General features: G+C 38.3%; 1 protein-coding gene across 1 annotated transcript in view; it reads left to right on the top strand.

Annotated features, from left to right (window-relative positions):
- DGKK (diacylglycerol kinase kappa) overlaps positions 1–17,747 on the top strand; it is a 196,598-nt gene that overhangs the window by 147,115 nt on the left and 31,736 nt on the right. The window contains exons 15-18 of the mRNA XM_029929651.1: positions 8,781–9,000; positions 10,582–10,686; positions 11,125–11,221; positions 12,772–12,879. Coding sequence (XP_029785511.1) covers positions 8,781–9,000; positions 10,582–10,686; positions 11,125–11,221; positions 12,772–12,879 — 530 coding nt within the window. The remainder of the gene's footprint in view (positions 1–8,780; positions 9,001–10,581; positions 10,687–11,124; positions 11,222–12,771; positions 12,880–17,747) is intronic.

Here is a 17,747-nt window from a genome sequence, read left to right as displayed (position 1 = left end):
TTTTTTGAGGAGTTTCCATACTGTTTCAGTTCTCACTGCACCAGCTTGCATTCTCACCAACAGTGAATAAGAGTTCCTTTTTCTCCACATCCTTGGCAACACTTGTTTCCTGTGTTTCTGATGTTTGCCATTCTGACAGGTGTGAGATGATATCATGGATGTTTTAATTTGCATTTCCCTGATGCTTAGTGATGTTGAGCATCTTTTCATGTATCTGTTGTCCATCTGGATGTCTTCTTTGGAGAAATGTCTGTTCATGCCTTCTGCTCATTTTTTAACTGGGTTATTTATTTTCTGTGTGTTGAGTTTTATATGTTCTTTATGTATTTTTGGATACTAACCTTTTATTGGACATGCCATTTGCAAATATCTTCTCCCATTATATATGTTGCCTTTTAGTTTAGTTGATTTTTATGTGCAGATTTTTATTTTGAGGTAGTTCCAATACTTAATTTTTTTTGTTTCCCTTGCCTAAGGGAACTTATGTAGAAAAAGTTGCTACATCTGATGTCAGAGAAGTTACTGCCTGTGCTCTCTTCTAAGATTATTATGGTTTCATGTCTCACATTTAGGTCTTTGATCAATTTTGAATGTATTTTTGTGTATGGTGTAAGAAAATGGTCCAGTTTCTCTCTTTTGCATGTTGCTGTCCAGTTTTCCCAACAGTATTTGTTAAAATAATTGTCTTTTTCCCATTGGATATTCTTTCCTGCTTTGTCGAAGATTAATTGACCATATAATTATGGATTTATTTCTGGGTTTTACTATTCTGTTCTATTAATCTATGTACTTATTTTTAGTGACAGTACCATACTGTTTTGATTGCTACAGCTTTGTAATATAACTTGCAGTCTGGAATTTTTATGCCTCCAGCTTCATTTTTCTTTTTCAAGATTGCTTTCCTATTCAGGGTATTTTGTGGTTGGGTGTAAATCCTAGGACTATTTGTTCTAGTTCTGTGAAAAATACTATTGGGAATTTGATAGGTATTATATTAAACGTGTACATTGCTTTGGGTAGTATAGACATTTTAACAATATTTGTTCTTCCATACCATGAGTATGGAATGTCTTTCCAGTTCTTTGTGTCATCTTCTATTTCTTTCACAGTGTCTTACAATTTTCAGAGTACAGGTCTTTTACCTCCTTAGCTAGGTTTATTCCTAACTATCTTAATATTTTGATTGCAATTTTAAATAGAATTGTTTTCTTGATTTCTTTTTCTGCTTCTCCATTATTAGTGCAACATATTTCTGTACATTGATTTTGCATCCTGAGACTTTACTGAATTCATTTACCAGTTCTATCAAACTTTTGGTGGAAACTTTCTGGGTTTCTATGTACATATAGAAACATACATCATGTCATCTGTGAAAAAGTGAAAGTTTGACTTCTTCCTTGCCAATTTGAGTACCTTTTATTCCTTTTTGTTGTCTGATTACTGTGGCTAGGACTTCCAGTACTACGTTGAATAAAAGTGGTGAGATGGGACATACATGTCATGTTCCCAACCATAGAGGAAAAACTCTGTTTTCCCCCTTAAGGATGATATTAGCTATGGGTTTTTCACAAATGACCTTTGTTATGTTGAGTTATGTTTGTAGGTTTAGTTCTGAGCTCTCTATTTTGTTATATTGATCTATATAACAGTTTTTGTGCTAGTACCTTACTATTTTAATTAATACAACTTTGTGCTATTTTTGTATAGTACCTTACTGTTTTGATTACTACAACTTTGTAGTACATCTTGAAATCTGGGATTGTAATACCTCCAATTTTGTTCTTCTTTCCCAAGATTGCTTTGGCTACTTGGGGTCCTTTGTGGTTCCAAAAGGATTATTTGTTCTAGTTCTGTCAAAAATGCTGTTGATAATATGATAGGTATTGCATTAAATGTGTATTGCTTTGGGTAGTATGGACATTTTAACAATATTTGTTTTCCCAGTCCATGAATATGGAATATCATTCCATTTGTTTGTGTCATCTTTAATTTCTTTCATCAGTGTTTTATGGTATTCAGGGTACAGTTCTTTCACCACTTTGGTTAAGTTTATTCTGAGATATTTTATTGTTTTTGGTGCAATTGTAAATGGGGTTATTTTCTTAATTTCTCTTTATGCTACTTCATTACTAGTATATATATTTTTATATATAAATTTTATATTCTTTGACTTTACTGAATTTATTTATCAGCTCCAGGAGTTTTTTGGTGGAATCTTTGGGGTGTCATGTCATCTGCAAATAGTGAAAGTTTACTTCTTCCTTACCAGTTTGGATGCTTTTTCTTTTTGTTGTCTGACTGCTGTTGCTAGGATTTCTGGTATTATGTTGAATAAAAGTGGTAACAGTGGGCATCCTTGTCTTGTTCCTGATCTTAGGGGAAAAGCTCTGTTTTTCACCATTTACTACAATGTCCACTGTGGGCTTTCATATATGACCTTTATTATACTGAGGTATGCTCTCTCTAAACATACGTTATTAAGGATTTTTATCATAAATTGGTGTTGTACTTTGTTAGATGCTTTTTCTACATCTGTAGAAATAATGACAAGGTCTTTATCCTTTCTCTTGTTGATGTGATGTATTACACTGATTAATTTGCAAATACTGAGCCACCTTGGATCCCAGGGATTAATCCCACTTGATCACGGTTAATGCTTTTTTAATGCATTGTTGGATTTGGTTTGCTAATGTTTCCTTGAGAGTTTTTGTATCTATGTTCATCAGAGATATTGGCCTATATATATATTTTTTGTATTGTTTTTATCTGGTTTTGTCATCAGGGTAATGCTGGCCTCATAGAATGAATTTGGAAGCTTTCCTTGCTCTTCTGGTTTTTGTTTTTGTTTTTGTTTTTTGGAATAGTTTGAGAAGAATTGGTTTTAACTCTTCTGTAAATATTTGGTAGAATCCACCTGTAAAGCCAGCTGGTTCTGGACTTTTGTTTAACCAGAGTTTTTTTTTATTGCTGATTCAATTTCATTGCTGGTAATCAGTCTGTTCAAATTTTTTATTTCTTCCTAATTCAATTATGGAAGGTGATTTGTTTCTAGAAATTTATCCATTTCTTCTAGGTTGTCCAATTTGTTGGCATACAGTTTTCATAATATTCTCTCATAATCCTTTGTATTTCTGTGTTGTCAGTTTTTATTTCTCCTCTTTCATTTCTGATTTAGTTTATTTGAGTCCTCTTTTTTATGAGTCTAGCTAAAGGTTTATCAATTTTGTTGATCTTTTCAAAGAAGCAGCTCCTAGTTTCATTGATCTGTTCTATTGGTTGTTTAATTTATATTTCATTTATTCTGCTCTAATATTTATTGTTTTCTTCCTTCTTTTATTTTGGGGTTTTGTTCTTTTCTTTTTCTATCTTTTTTAGCTATAAGGTTAGGTTGTTTATTTGAAGATTTTCTTGCCTCTTGAAGTAGACCTGTATTGCTGCTAATTTCCCTTTTAGAACAGCTTTGCTCCATTCCAACAATTTTGGTCTTTTTTGTGTTCATTTTCACTTGTCTGCATATATTTTTTGATTCCCTCTTTATTTTTGGTTGACCTATTAATTGTTTAGTAGCATATTAGTTAACCTCCATGTATGTCTTTTCTTTCCTGATTTTGTCTGGTGGTTGATTTCTAGTTTCATTGTGTCAGAAAAAACGCATATGACTTCAATCTTTTTGAATTTGTTGAGACTTTTTTTATGGACTAACATGTGATCTTACTGGAGAATATTCCATGTGCACTTGAAGAGAATGTGTATTCCACTGTTTTAGAATAGAATATTCTCAATATATCTATTAGATCCATTTGGCCAACAGTGTCATTTAAAGCCACAATTTCCTTTTTTCTGTTGGATGATTTGTCCATTGATGTAAGTGAGGTGTTAAAGTCCCCTGATATTATTTTATTACTATCAATTACTTCCTGTATGTTTTTAAATAGCTGCTTTATGTATTTGGATGCTTGAATGTTGGGTGCATAAATATTTACAATGGTTATTATCTTCGTGTTGGATTGTTCCTTTTATTATATAGTGTCTTTCTTTGGCATTTACTAGTCTTTGCTTTAAAGTCTATGTTTTCTGATATAAGAATTGCTACCCTAGCTTTATTTTCACTTCTGTTGGCATGACAAACATTTTTCCATCCCTTAACTTTCAATCAGCATGTGTCTATAGGTCTGAAATGAGTCTCTGGTATGCAGCAAATATATGGGTCTTTTTTGTATAAATTTTTTTAAAGTTTATTTGAGAGAGCGCATGAGTGGGGTAGGGGCAGAAAGAGAGAGGAGAGAATCCCAAGCAGGCTCCACACTGTCAGCACAGAGCTCAATGCGGGATTAAAACTCATGAGCCGTGAGATCTTGATTTGAACTGAAACCAATAGTTGGATGCTTAACCAACTGAGCCACCCAGACACCCCAGTATGTAAATGGGTCTTACTTTTTTGCCATTATGTCACCCTATGTCCTTTGAGTTCATTTACATCAAAGTAATTATTGAAAAGAATGTACATATTATCATTTTGTTACTTGTTTTATGATTGTTTTTATAGTTCTCTGTTCCTTCCTTATCTTGCTCTCTTCTCTCAGGCTTACTGCCTTTTTTTAGTGACATACTTGGATTCCCTTTTCTTTATTTTTTTTCACATCCACTACTAGCTTTATTTGTGGTTACCATTAGGTTTGGATATAATATCTTCTGCATAGAGCAGTCTATATTAAGTTGATAGCCATTTAAATTTGAACTCATTTTAAAAGCACTAAAATTATACATCTTTCCAACTCCACGTTTTAGGTATATGGTGTCATCATTTTATTTTGTGACTCCCTTAATTGATTTTATAGATATACTTAATTTTCCTGCTTTTATGCTTCTTACTTTTCTTACTTCTGCTTATAGTTTTTCTTTCCACTCAAAGCCTCTCCTTTAATATTTATTGTAAGGTTGGTATAGTGGTGATAAATTCCTTTAACTTTTGTTAGTCTGGGAAACAATCTTCTATTCTGAACTATAGCTTTGCTGGATAGAGTATTCTTGGCTGCAGTTTTTTCTTTCAGCACTTTGAATATATTATGCCACCCATTGTGGCCTGCAAAGTTTCTGCTGAAAAATCAGATGATAGCCTTTTGGGATTTTTCTTGTATATAGCTGTCTCCTTTTCTCCTGCTGCTTTTTAAATTCTCTCTTTATCACTACTTTTTGCTGTTTTAATTACCGTGTCTTGGTATGGACCTCCTTGGGTTGATTTTGTCAGGGAATCTCTGTGCCTCCTGGGTCTGCATTCCTATTTCCTTCCTCATATTAGGGAATATTTTCAGCTATTATTTATTCAAGTAAATATTCTGCAATCTTTTCTTTCTCTTCTCCCTCTGGGATCCCCATAATGTGCATGGCGTTAGGCTTGATGGTGTCACTGAGCTCCCTGAATCTATTCTCATTTTTTATTATTCTGTTTTCTTTCTCTTGTTCATCCTGATTAATTTTTATTACTCTGTCCTCCAAGTCACTTATCTGTTCTTCTGCTTCTGTATTTTAATTTCAATTTTTGAGTTTTTCATCTCTGAGTCATTCTTTTTTTTTAATAGTTTATTATCAAATTAGTTTCCATATAACACCCAATGCTTCTCCCTACAAGTGCTCCCCACCATGACCATCACCCCCTCCGGTCCTCCCCCTCCCCCTTCAGTCCATGGTTCGTTTTCAGTATTCAATAGTCTCCCATGATCTGTGTCCCTCACTCTCCCCAGCTCTCTTTCCCCCTTCCTCTCCCCATGGTCCCCTGCCAGGTCTCTCCTGTTAGACCTATGAGTGTAAACATATGGTATCTGTCCTTCTCTGCCTGACTTATTTCACTTAGCATGACACCCTCAAGGTCCATTCACTTTGCTACAAATGGCCAGATTTCATTCTTCCTCATTGCCATGTAGTACTCCATTGTATATATATACCACATCTTCTTAATCCATTCATCAATTGAGTCATTCTTTTTTATGTTTTCTGTCTCTTTGTTGAGGGTCTCACTAAGGTACTCCACTTTTTCTCAAGTTCAGGGAGTATATTAATGACCATTACTTTAAATTCCCTATCAAGCATATTACTTATATCCATTTTGTTTAGGTCTCACTGTGATTTTGTTCTGTTCTTTCATTTGGGACACATTCTTCCATGTCATTTTTTTTTACAACTCTTTATACCTGTTTCTATGTGTTAGAAAAGTCAGCTATGCCTCCTGCTCTTGAAAGTAGTAGCTTTATATTTAAAAAAAAAGATGTCCTATAGTGCCCTATAGTGCAGTATCCTCTGTTCACCAGAACCTGGCACTTCAGGAGTGTCTCCTGTGTGTCACATGTGCCCTGGTCTTGTGGTGGAGCTGTTTTTCCCGTTAGTCGAGTTATCTCCAATGGCTCTCTTTGCCTGTCGTGGGCAGTGTTTCATCCCTGTGTTGTTAGGGCCAGTTTGGAGCCACATTAGGCTTGAGGTGGGTCAGACTAGGCATTTGTCAGATCTGTAGACACCAAACTACGGGACACTCTGCCTGTGTTGCCCCCTGAGAGGCTTTTGCTGGTAGGCAGGGCACTATCCCTGTGTTGTACCCCAAGAAGCTTTCATTGGTGGTTGAGGCCTTCAGTCAGACCATATGTCTGCCCCCAGCCCACTGCTTGATCTGCAGCCGAACTGATGTGTGTGGTTATCTTCTCCTCTCCCCAGAGCAGGAGTCACTTTGGAGTGGTGCTGACCCCTGTCCTGGCCGCTTGCATGATGCCGTGTTTGTGTCCTCACTTTGGATGGACTCCTGTCAAGGGCATGTTTGATCGAGTGGGTCCATAGGAAATTTCAAGGGGCAGGGTGCCTGTTATTAGCAAGATATGTGCCAGTCCCTGTGGGAGGGGAGGTGTAGCTCCTTTGGAGAACTGCTGAGGATGGGCTGAAGGTGGAGGGTCCACAGAAGTGCACAGGGGTGAGGTGTACTGTTAGCAAGCTAGGTGGAAAGTGTTCCTCTTGGTTCCCACAGGTGTCTATGTATCTAGGCTGTGAGCCAGGGAGGGAAATGCCACCTGCCAGCTCTTTTGTTTATTGGAGAAGTCTCCTAAGGATCCCTGCCCTTCTAGCACATGTTCTGAGATTAGTAAATAAATCTCCTTCCCATATGCCCCAAGCGTTTGTCAAACTGCTGCTTTTATGCTGTATCTCAGTGGAGTTTTTTGTTTTGCTGTGTTTTTAAGCTCAGAAACTCAGTTTCCTCTCACCTTCCAGCTGTCCCAGAGCTATGCCCACTAATTTTTAAAGTTCGTGGTGTTAAGCCCCACTGATTATAGGAACTCATAAAGCCCTTCTGGTTTTGAAAACAAATTTTATGGTGATTTGTCTTCCCAGTGTGGGTCCCCTGTACCTTGGGTACCTTGTGTGATGTCTTCTCCTCTCCCTTCTCTGTACCTTTGGTGTCCTTCCATCCTGTCTACTGTCTCACAGGTCAGTTTGGTTCCTAGCCATGTCCTTGCTCCTCCTCCAACTATCAATGCGGCTTCTTCTCTGTGCTTAGCTGTGGATAATCTGTTCTGCCAGTCTTTGGGGCATCTTCTGCATTATTCATACTAATATGGCTGTTATGTAGGTGTATCCATGGGATGAGGTGATCTTAAGATTGTCTTACTCTGCCATCTTCCTGGAAGTCCCAGGGCCCCCTTTTAATTAAATGCAAATATGGGGGCACCTGAGTGGCTCTGTCGGTTAAGCGTCCAACTCTAGATTTTGGCTCAGGTCATGACCTCACAAGTTTGTGAGTTCAAGCCCTATATGGGTCTCTGTGCTGACAGTGTGTATCCTGCTTGGGATTCTCTTTCTCTTTCTCTCCCCTCTCCCATGCTCCCTCTCTCAAAATAAATAAGCTTAAAAAAAATCCAAAGTCAGTCCACCAGGTATTGTAAAAGAAAGGGAAGAATAGGTTAGTAAGCTTCCATTATGGGAAAAGTCTGACCTCATCAAACTTCCATCTTTCATCAAATGAAGAGTGGCATTATGCATGCTAATACATGTACCATGTACCTAAACATATTCCAAGCATCTGCCCACATGTAGACACAAGTTTACACCAAGCATGTATGCACATTTTTGTATACCAGAACATACATGAAAATATGTACAAATACATGCTAGAGATACACCCACATTAACCTCTATAATAACAACAGCACCAACAGTTAACATTTATATAACACCCTATGCCAAGAAATGTTTAAGAAGTTTTGATGCATTACTGTATTTAATCTTCACAACTGCCCTAGAATATAAAAGCTCAGAGAGGTTAAGTAACTTGCCTCAGGTCATAAACTATTAAGTCATGGAGCTGGAAATCAAGCCATAATCACTAAATGTAGTCCCCAAACATATGCATATACAAAGGCAGACACTAGGCACCAATGCAGAGACACGCCCATATCTATAGGAGCATGCCCATGAAAACACATATCCAGTAATGTTTCTCTTTCCTCAAGTTTGCCATGTTACATATCATTTTACAGGCCAGTCTGACATGAGAAAACCTTGGCAACATGCATTGATGCCTGCAGCTGCTCAGAAGCAAATGATATCTGTTTGATACCTTAACACCCATATCTACCAAGTACGTCTTTCCTCAAACTTTTATCTCCTCACATTCAGCTTTCTATGTTCAGGGTTCCTGGCCAACTACTACCTCCCCACTTCTCCCATACCACCCAGTTCCTCATTCTGTCCTTTCAAACACTAATTCCTCATAACAATGTCCTATCCCCTTGATCCTTACACAGAGTGACATAATGTATGACAAGCTGAGCATCCTGATTGATGTCCTGGCTGAAGGGGCAGCAGTTGAGAAAAATGCTACAGTATGTGCAGACAGTGGCAAGGCAGATGGAAAGCCCTTTGTCCCTCAAATAGACCACATAACCAAGTGCAAGTTGGAGCTGGCCACAAAGGCCCAGAACCTCCAGAAATCCTTGAAGCTGATCATATTCCAAGTTGAACAAGGTAAGGGTCCCAGATTTGTGGCAATTGAGGTAAGGGAAAGAGAAGGTTCCAGTGGATGGTTTACTGGTCTCCCTCACTCTAGGCACTCTGGGTCTGCTATTTGATTCCACTGCCAAAACTTGACTAGATTCTGTATTCATATAGCATCCAAAGTCAGTCTTCAGACTGCTAATTTGAAAAGCCTCCGTCCTAATAAGCTCTCTCTTTGGTTCCTCCTACCTTCCAGGCACTCAATACTTGAAACTCATTTATTTTTGGAACTAACCCTAATTCTAAACAATTACAGCTCTTAAGAGGTCTGGTTCAAAGCTCTGTCAGCTTCCACCACCAGCCATGGAATTTTTTCCACCTATTCCTGTTTCCTTCTAACCTCCAAGCCTGTGCCTGTTTTAAAAAGAAAATAATGTTCACCTCTGCATGTCTTTTATAGTATTAATCAGGCACAAGGATCCTGAATGTGGTCCTGGGATATCTGGCATTGACTGCCATTTCCCACAACTCATGACTTCTGTAAGCTTCCAACTCAGTATGAAACCTCTTTCAACTCCTCCAACTTCTTAATTTAACATTTTGGCTCCCACGTCTTCCCCACAATGCTTCCTTGAAAAACATATCAGAAAATGGTATAAGACCATGTGTCCTTCAACTGGTGGAATTGAGAAATCCATGTAGCAAGAAAGTCCCTTGGCTAGCCTCTGACTTTTAGCCATGGCGCCTTCTCTTGCCTTGGTACCTCTACGTACAGCCTCAGCCAAGTTTCCAAGAAAAAAAGGAAGTCTCCATTCTGCACTGGGAATGAAGTAAACAGTCAGTTTTTCTCTATTTTTGTATTTAAGTTTCCAAGCAGGGATGTAGCCATAATTTTATCAAAACTAACCCTCAGCCTGCTCCATGAGCATATAAGTCATATTTAGGGGTGCAACTTGTGGCCATGGGACAGAAAAAGGCACCTCTAGGAGGATCGGGATTGAACCTATGAGCTTTGGCACAGGCTGAGCAACAAAGCCATCCAACATATAGGCTGGTGAAAGGAAGGAAGCTTCTCAGATATTCTTGGAATGGGTGAAATATTTGAATAAAAGAATGGTATGGGGTCCTAGAGGCTTAAGTTTGGAAAACAGTCATGTGAAAAAATGAAATAACAAAGAGGTGATAATGGAAATAGAAGAGCAGAGGATTTCCCACCGTGCTCTCCCTGCCCCTGGCCCTGAGCTTTTATTCACACCACATTTACTGAGTGACAGAAAAAGAGTAACCAGTAAAATAGAGAAAGCTCGGGCATGGATATGAAAAGACATGGGGGCAGCACTGTAAGAAAGCTAAGACTACAAACAGCATTATTGAGGAGAGGAGATGGTCAGATGGAGGTCTCTACTGGCACTAACTAAACAAAAGAGATGCTTAAGAAATGCTCAACAAATGTGACCAATCCTCCTTCCTTTATTTCTTTCTCCCTCCCTCCTTCCCTCCTTTTCTCCCTCCTTCCCTCCTTCCTTCCCTACCTTGTTCTCTCCCTCCCTCCCTCCTTCTCTTCTTTCCTTCCTACCTTGCTTCCTCCCCTTATCCACTTTTTCTTTACAGTTCTGGATGAGCAAAGCCGTCAGACAATATTGGTTAAGAACTTTACTTCAGCTTTCTTCCTGGAAGATGACTCAGAAGACATTAACCAGATGAGCCCAAGACATTGTAAGGATCTTTATCTCCTTCTCTTATTCTAGCCTTCATCACTGTTTTCTAGTTCCCAGGAAATTAGGATGTGTTTTCATGCATTTTTCTTTAGTCATAATCCTATGCTGCAGTAGATATCTCTCCCTCTTTCCTAGAAACCTCACAGTATAAGACCCCATGCCAAAGTACAGAAGTAATGACCTCATTAGGTACTTTGAAAAGGCTGCCCTGATGAAACCCAAGATTTGAAGCAAGCAGCCCAATCTTACTATTCTCTCAGAGAAAGTCCCTGTCCATCTGAGATGATCCTTCTTTGGAATGAGAGCTTTGATTATAATCTAAGAGAAAGTCATCGAGTTTTACCACAGCTCCACAGAAAAAATAGGGTGAAATGCAAATGAGGGAAAGGGCTTTTTTGTTTATAACTGTCACCAAGGTGACACCTTTTTTGTCTAGGTTCTCGTCATGGCACTTTGTCTTCTATATCTTCTCTCAAAAGTGAAGACCTAGACAACCTCAATTTGGAGCACTTATATTTCACACCTGAAACTATGTAAGTATTAAGCCCTGCCACCATTTTATGATTTCTTTCTCTAGTTAAGAGAATAGTCTGATATCCAGAGTCAAATCCTGACTCTACTTACTAGTTGTGTGACCTTACACAATAATTCAACCAATCTGAACCTCAGTTTTTTCATGTATAAGATGAAAATAATTGTAGATCTAGCCATATAGGTTTCTTGCGTTTATTCAATTTATATACACACAGTACTTGCATGGAACAGTGCTCAGCACCCCCAGTTAAGTGCTATATGTGTTAACAGTAATTATTTTTATTCTTATTATGAATACTAGATAAATATTAGCTGTTGTTATTTCAAAAGACCTGTTTTTCCACTGTTGCCTTTAACAGTAAAGAATTGGAGGTGCTAAAAAATAAATGAACATTTAGGGGATTGGATAGGAATTCTAAAAACATTTATCTCACTAGCCCTACCTCTTTAAAATATTCCCAGGAACCCAAGTTCCACCACATTCACTCATTTTGAGTCCCATTAAGAAGAACAGTTTGGACATCATTTAGAGAAACCCCAATCTCTGGACTGTGGTTGAGAAGGCAAATCTCATGTGAGAGATGTTGGGTCAGTTTAGTAATGAATAAAAATGTATCTATGAGTAACTAACCTGTATTCATTTTCAGTTGCTCAAAAGAAGGACAGAGTTGGCAATTTTTTAACTACAGATTCTCATTTATTTCAATCTCCAAACCCCACTCCCCTCTATTTCATCATTGGCTTACACTCATGTCTGAGGTCTCATGGACGTACCTTATGAGCTTTGATCAGTGCTATGCTGCCAAATGTTTAACAGTTAGCTCTCTGGGAGTGGCGGGGTGGGGGGGAGTCCTGATTTATTCCTGGTGCAAACCCTCCCACCATGGCCTATTTCAAGCTACTGATATAATTCAATTGAATGCAGAGTTGGGACATAATTGGCATAATTAGCTTATATGAGCTGGTACTAGCTGGTTTCAGCACACTACTGGTTTTGATGTTGACACCCAAGATGGAGGCAGAAGAATCAAAAAATTGCTTGGCCTTTTTGGTTGTGTATATATCTACCCTCTTTTATCAGTCTTTTCCCTCAAATGTGTGGTCACCTTGACGTTTGATGTGAATGTGGTACAAAGGAGTTCAGACATCTCTGAAAACAGTAGTGCAAACTTTACTTTCATCATACATTTTTATCTGAGATACTTACTCTTTATGGGAAAAAGTCAATGACTATTTCCCTTTATTATATGTGAAGAAAATATTGGCAACTCCTATCTAAGGGCCTCCAAGGATGATTTCTTTATTATGAGCTCCAATCCTACTGAATCCTCTTAACTGGCTGGGTTTCCCCTCTTAAAGCTAACAAACTAATTGTTAACATAATAGGATATTTATATATGCCTGTCAAGGGCATAAAGTCTTGTGCCCAATGTAAGGGGTCCCTCCCTCAGTGGTTTTCAATTATGCAGATGAATCCTCCAGCCTAATGATAATACCACTTCTTTCTGTCACCATTGTCTGTCTTCTTCTTCCCACTGGTGAATTTCAGACGCTTCAAAGAAAGGTGTGTCATGAACAACTATTTTGGAATTGGACTGGATGCTAAAATTTCTCTGGAATTCAACACCAGAAGAGATGAACACCCAGGACAATACAAGTAAGGAAAAGAAACTCAGCTCCCTACATCCACACAATCATACACATATACTCCTACATGCCCTACCTTTCAGACAAGCAAGAGAAAGAGTTGCTTTGGAATTAAAACACATTGGTCCCAATGTTAGCCTAGTGTGATGGCTTGCCCCAAATGTTGACCTGGTTTGTGATAACTCTGCACTGGCATCCTGAACTTGGAGCTGTCTACATAGTTTAAACCTATAGATTGTTGTGGAACATAGCTCATGGTGTTACTATTATTGAAAACAGATTACATTGACTATTCGGCAAATTTCCTACCTTTGTTCTGCCTGTGAGAGCTTGACCAGGTCCTGGGAGTGGCTTAAGTCTGTTTTTGCTTGGCAAGGCTATAAATTATCAAACATTGCCCTAGTAGTTCTTGGTGTCCCTAAACTGTTTCCTCTGAACTCATTGATTTTACCTTATCTGATGTTAGCTTACTTGTCACCTTGTGGTTCTTTTGTACTACAGACATACTAAAGACAGCCTCAGAGTTCTTATAAATTGAAGCCTCAAGTAAGAAAAAGCATGTCTCCCCCCACCATTTCTGCCAATTGCCACCAGAAGCTCTTTCTCAGAGCAGACATGGGCTGAAGGACAAGTACTTTAACAGATACATGCTTTACAAATATTGTTTTCCAGTTGCTTGTCTTTTTCATGACTCATTTTACAGTAAATACTTTTAAATACATATGCAGAGATGCATATAGAAAAAGATTTATAAGACAATGTTACCAGTGATTATTTCATAGTGATTCAATTGCAGGGTAATTTTGCTTTCTACTTTATATATTTCTTATTTTAGTTATTGAAGTATTGACATACAATGTATTATTAGTTTCAGGTAAACAGCATATTGATTCAGCAATTCGATACATTTGTTCAATGCTTACCAGGATAACTGTAGTTACTATCTGTCACCACACAATGTTATTAAAATATTACTGACTCTATTCCCTATGTTGTACATTTCATCTCTGTGACTTATTTATATTGTAACTGGAAATTTGTATCTTTTTTATTATAGTTTATTGTCAAGTTGGTTTCCATAAAACACACAGTGCTCATCCCAACAAGTGCCCTCCTCCATGCCCATCACCCCCCTTCCCCTCGCCCCCACTCCCATCAGCCCTCAGATTGATCTCAGTATTCAAGAGTCTCTCATGGTTTGCCTCGCTCCCTCTCACCAACTATTTTTACCTTCCTCCTCCCCCATGTTCCTATGTTAAGCTTCTCCTGTTACACTTATAAGTGAAAACATATGGTATCTGTCCTTCTCTGACTGACTTATTGCATTTAGCATGACACCCTCAAGGTCCATCCACGTTGCTACAGATGGCCAGGTTTCATTCTTTCTCATTGCCATGTAGTATTCCATTGTATTGATAAACCACATCTTATGGATCCATTCATCAGTTGATGGACATTTAGGCTCTTTCCATAATCTGTTGTTGAAAGTGCTGTTATAAACATTGGGGTACATGTGCACCTATGCATCAGCACTTCGGTATCCCTTGGGTAAATCCCTGGCAGTGCTATTGCTGGGTCATAGGGGAGTTCTATTTTTAATTTTTTGAGGAATCTCCACATTGTTTTCCATTGCGGCTGTATCAGTTTACATTCCCACCAACAGTGTAGGAGAGTGCCCGTCTCTCCACACTCTCGCCAGCATCTATAGTCTCTTGATTTGGTCATTTTGGCCACTCTGACAGGGGTGAAGTGGTATCTCAGTGTGGTTTTGATTTTTATTTCCATGGTAATGAGTGACGCTGAGCATTGTTTCATGTGTCTGTTGGCCATCTGGACATCCTCTTTGGAGAAGTATCTATTAATGTCTTCTACTCATTCCTTCACTGGATTATTTGATTATTGGGTGGGGAGTTTGGTGAGTTCCTTTCGATTTTGGATACTAGCCCTTTAACCGATATGCCATTTGCAACTGTCTTTTCCCATTCTGTCAGTTACCTATTAGTTTTCTTGGTTGTTTCCTTTGCAGTGCAGAAGCTTTTTATCTTGATGAGGTCCTAATACTTCATTTTTGCTCTTGATTCCCTTGCCTTTGGGGATGTGTCGAGTAAGAAATTGATACGGCTGAGGTCAAGGAAGTTGTTTCCTGCTTTCTCCTCTAGGGTTTTGATGGTTTCCTGTCTCACATTCAGGTCCTTTATCCATTCTGAGTTAATTTTTGTGTATGGTGTAATAAAGTGGTCTAGTTTCATTCTTCTGCATGTTGCTGTCCAGTTCTCCCAGCACCATCTATTAAAGTGGCTGACTTTCTTCCACTGGATACTCTTTCCTGCTTTGCCAAAGATTAATTGGCCATACGTTTGTGGGTCCAATTCTGGGTTCTTTATACTATTCCATTGGTCTATGTGTCTGTTTTTATGGCAATACCATACTGTCTTGATGATTATAGCTTTGTAGTTGAGGCTAAAATCTGGGAATATGATGCTTCCAGTTTGGTTTTCTTCTTCAATATTGCTTTGACTATTTGGGGTCATTTGTGGTTCCGCACAAATTTTAGGATACTTTGTTCTAGCTTTGCAAAGAATGCTGGTGCAATTTTGATTGAGATTGCATTGAATGTGTAGATTGCTTTGGGTAGTATTGATATTTTAACACTATTTATTATTCCAATCCATGAACATGGAATGTTTTCCCTTTTCTTTGTGTCTTCTTCCATTTCCTTCATATGTTTTCTGTAGTTTTCATCATACAGATCTTTTAATTCTTTGCTTAGGTTTATTCCTACATATCTTATGGTTTTTCATGCAATTGGGAATAGGATCAGTTTCTTGATTGCAATTTCTGTTGCTTCATTATTGGTGTATAAAAATGCACCTGATTTCTGTACGTTGATTTTGTACCCTGCAACTTTGCTGAATTCATGGGTTAGTTCTAGTAGGCTTCTGGTGGAGTCTGTCGAGTTTTCTATGTAGAGTATCATATCATCTGCAAAAAGTGAAAGTTTGACTTCATCTTTGCCAATTATGATGCCTTTTATTTCCTTTTGTTGTCTGATTGCTGATGCTAGGACTTCCAGAAATATGTTAAACAACAGTGGTGAGAGTGGACATCCTTGCTGTGTTCCTGATCTCAGGGAGAAAGCTCTCAGTTTTTCCCCATTGAGGATGATATTAGGTGTTTTCTGCATCTATTCACAGGATCATATGGTTTGTATCTTTTCTTTGTTAATGTGATTGATCACATTGATTGGCTTGTGAATATTGAACCAGCCTTGTAACCTACGAATGAATCCCAGTTGGTCATGGTGGATAATTCTTTTCATATGCTGTTGAAATTGATTTACTAGTATCTTGTCGAGGATTTTTGCATCTGTATTCATCAAGGATATTGACCTGTTGTTCTCTTTTTTGGCTGGGTCTCTGGTTTGGGAATCAAAGTGATGCTGGCTTCATATAATGAGTCCGGAAGTTTTCCTTCCGGTTTTACTTTTTGAAATAGCTTGAGAAGAATTTGTATTAACTCTGATTTAAATGTCTGGTAGGGGGCACCTGGGTGGCTCAGTTGGTTGAACGTCCCAACTTCGGCTCAGGTCATGATCTCACGGTTTGTGGGTTCGAGCCCCGCGTCAGGCTCTGTGCTGACAGCTCAGAGCCTGGAGCCTGCTTTGGAATCTGTATCTATCTCTCTCTCTGACCCTCCTCTGCTTGCGCTATCTTTCTCTGTCTCTCAAAAATAAATAAAAAAACACTTAAAAAATGTCTGGTAGAATTCCTCTGGGATGCCATATGGCCTAGAGCTCTTATTTGTTGGGAGATTTTTGATAACTGATTCAATTTCTTCACTGGTTATGGGTCTGTTCAGATTTTTATCTCTTCCTGTTTGAATTTTGGTATTGCATGTTGCATTTGCCCATTTCTTCTAGGTTGTCCAGTTTGTTGGCATACAATTTTTCATAGTGTTCCCTGATGATTGCTTGTATTTCTAAGGGTCTGGTTGTCGTAAATCTATTTTCATTCGTGATTTTGTCTATTTCGTTGCTCTCTCTTTTGTTTATAAGAAGTGTAGCTAGAGGTTTATCAATTTTGTTTATTTTTGCCAAAAACCTACTCTTGGTTTCATTGATATGTTCAACTGGTTTTTTTTTTTTGGATTCTATATTGTTTATTTCTACCCTTATCTTTATTATTTCTCTTCTTCTGCTGAGTATCAGGCGCTCTTTCTATTCTGCTTCTAGTTCTTTAGGTGTGCTGTTAGATTTTTGTATTTGTGCTCTTTTTAGAGTCCTGAAATAGGTCTGGATTGCAAGATACTTTCCTCATAGCACTGCCTTTGCTGCATCCCAAAGAGGAGATTTGGACCTCTTAATTCCCTTTATGTATTTTGCTCATTTCCCCACCCATGTCCCCTCTGGCAACTGCCAGTTTATGCTCTGTATTTATGAAACATTTTTGGCTTTGTTTTGTTTTTATTTTGTAAATAGTTATTTATTTTTGAGAGAGAGAGAGAAAGAGCACAAGCCAGGGAGAGGCTGAGAGAGAGGGAGACACAAAATTCCAAGCAGGCTCCAGACTCTGAGCTGTCAGCATAGAGCCTCGAGTGAGGATTGAACCTATGAACCATGAGATCATGTCCCAAGCTGAAGTCAGAAGCTTCACCATCTGATCCAACCAAGCACCCCTATTTTGTTTTTTAGAATCCACATATAAGTGAAATTATACAGTATTTGTCTTTCTTTGTCTGACTTATTTTACTTAGCATAATACCCTCTGGGTCCATCCATGTTGTTGCAAACGGGAAGATTTCATTCTGTTGCTTGTCTTTTTTTCTTATTGTTTGTCTTTGAATTTTGTCAATGGTATCTTTTGAAATAGAAAAGTTTAA

The sequence above is a fragment of the Suricata suricatta genome, chromosome X, assembly GCF_006229205.1.
Source record: "Suricata suricatta isolate VVHF042 chromosome X, meerkat_22Aug2017_6uvM2_HiC, whole genome shotgun sequence".
Taxonomy (NCBI): domain Eukaryota; kingdom Metazoa; phylum Chordata; class Mammalia; order Carnivora; family Herpestidae; genus Suricata; species Suricata suricatta.
This window is presented reverse-complemented; position numbering and strand designations above follow the sequence as displayed.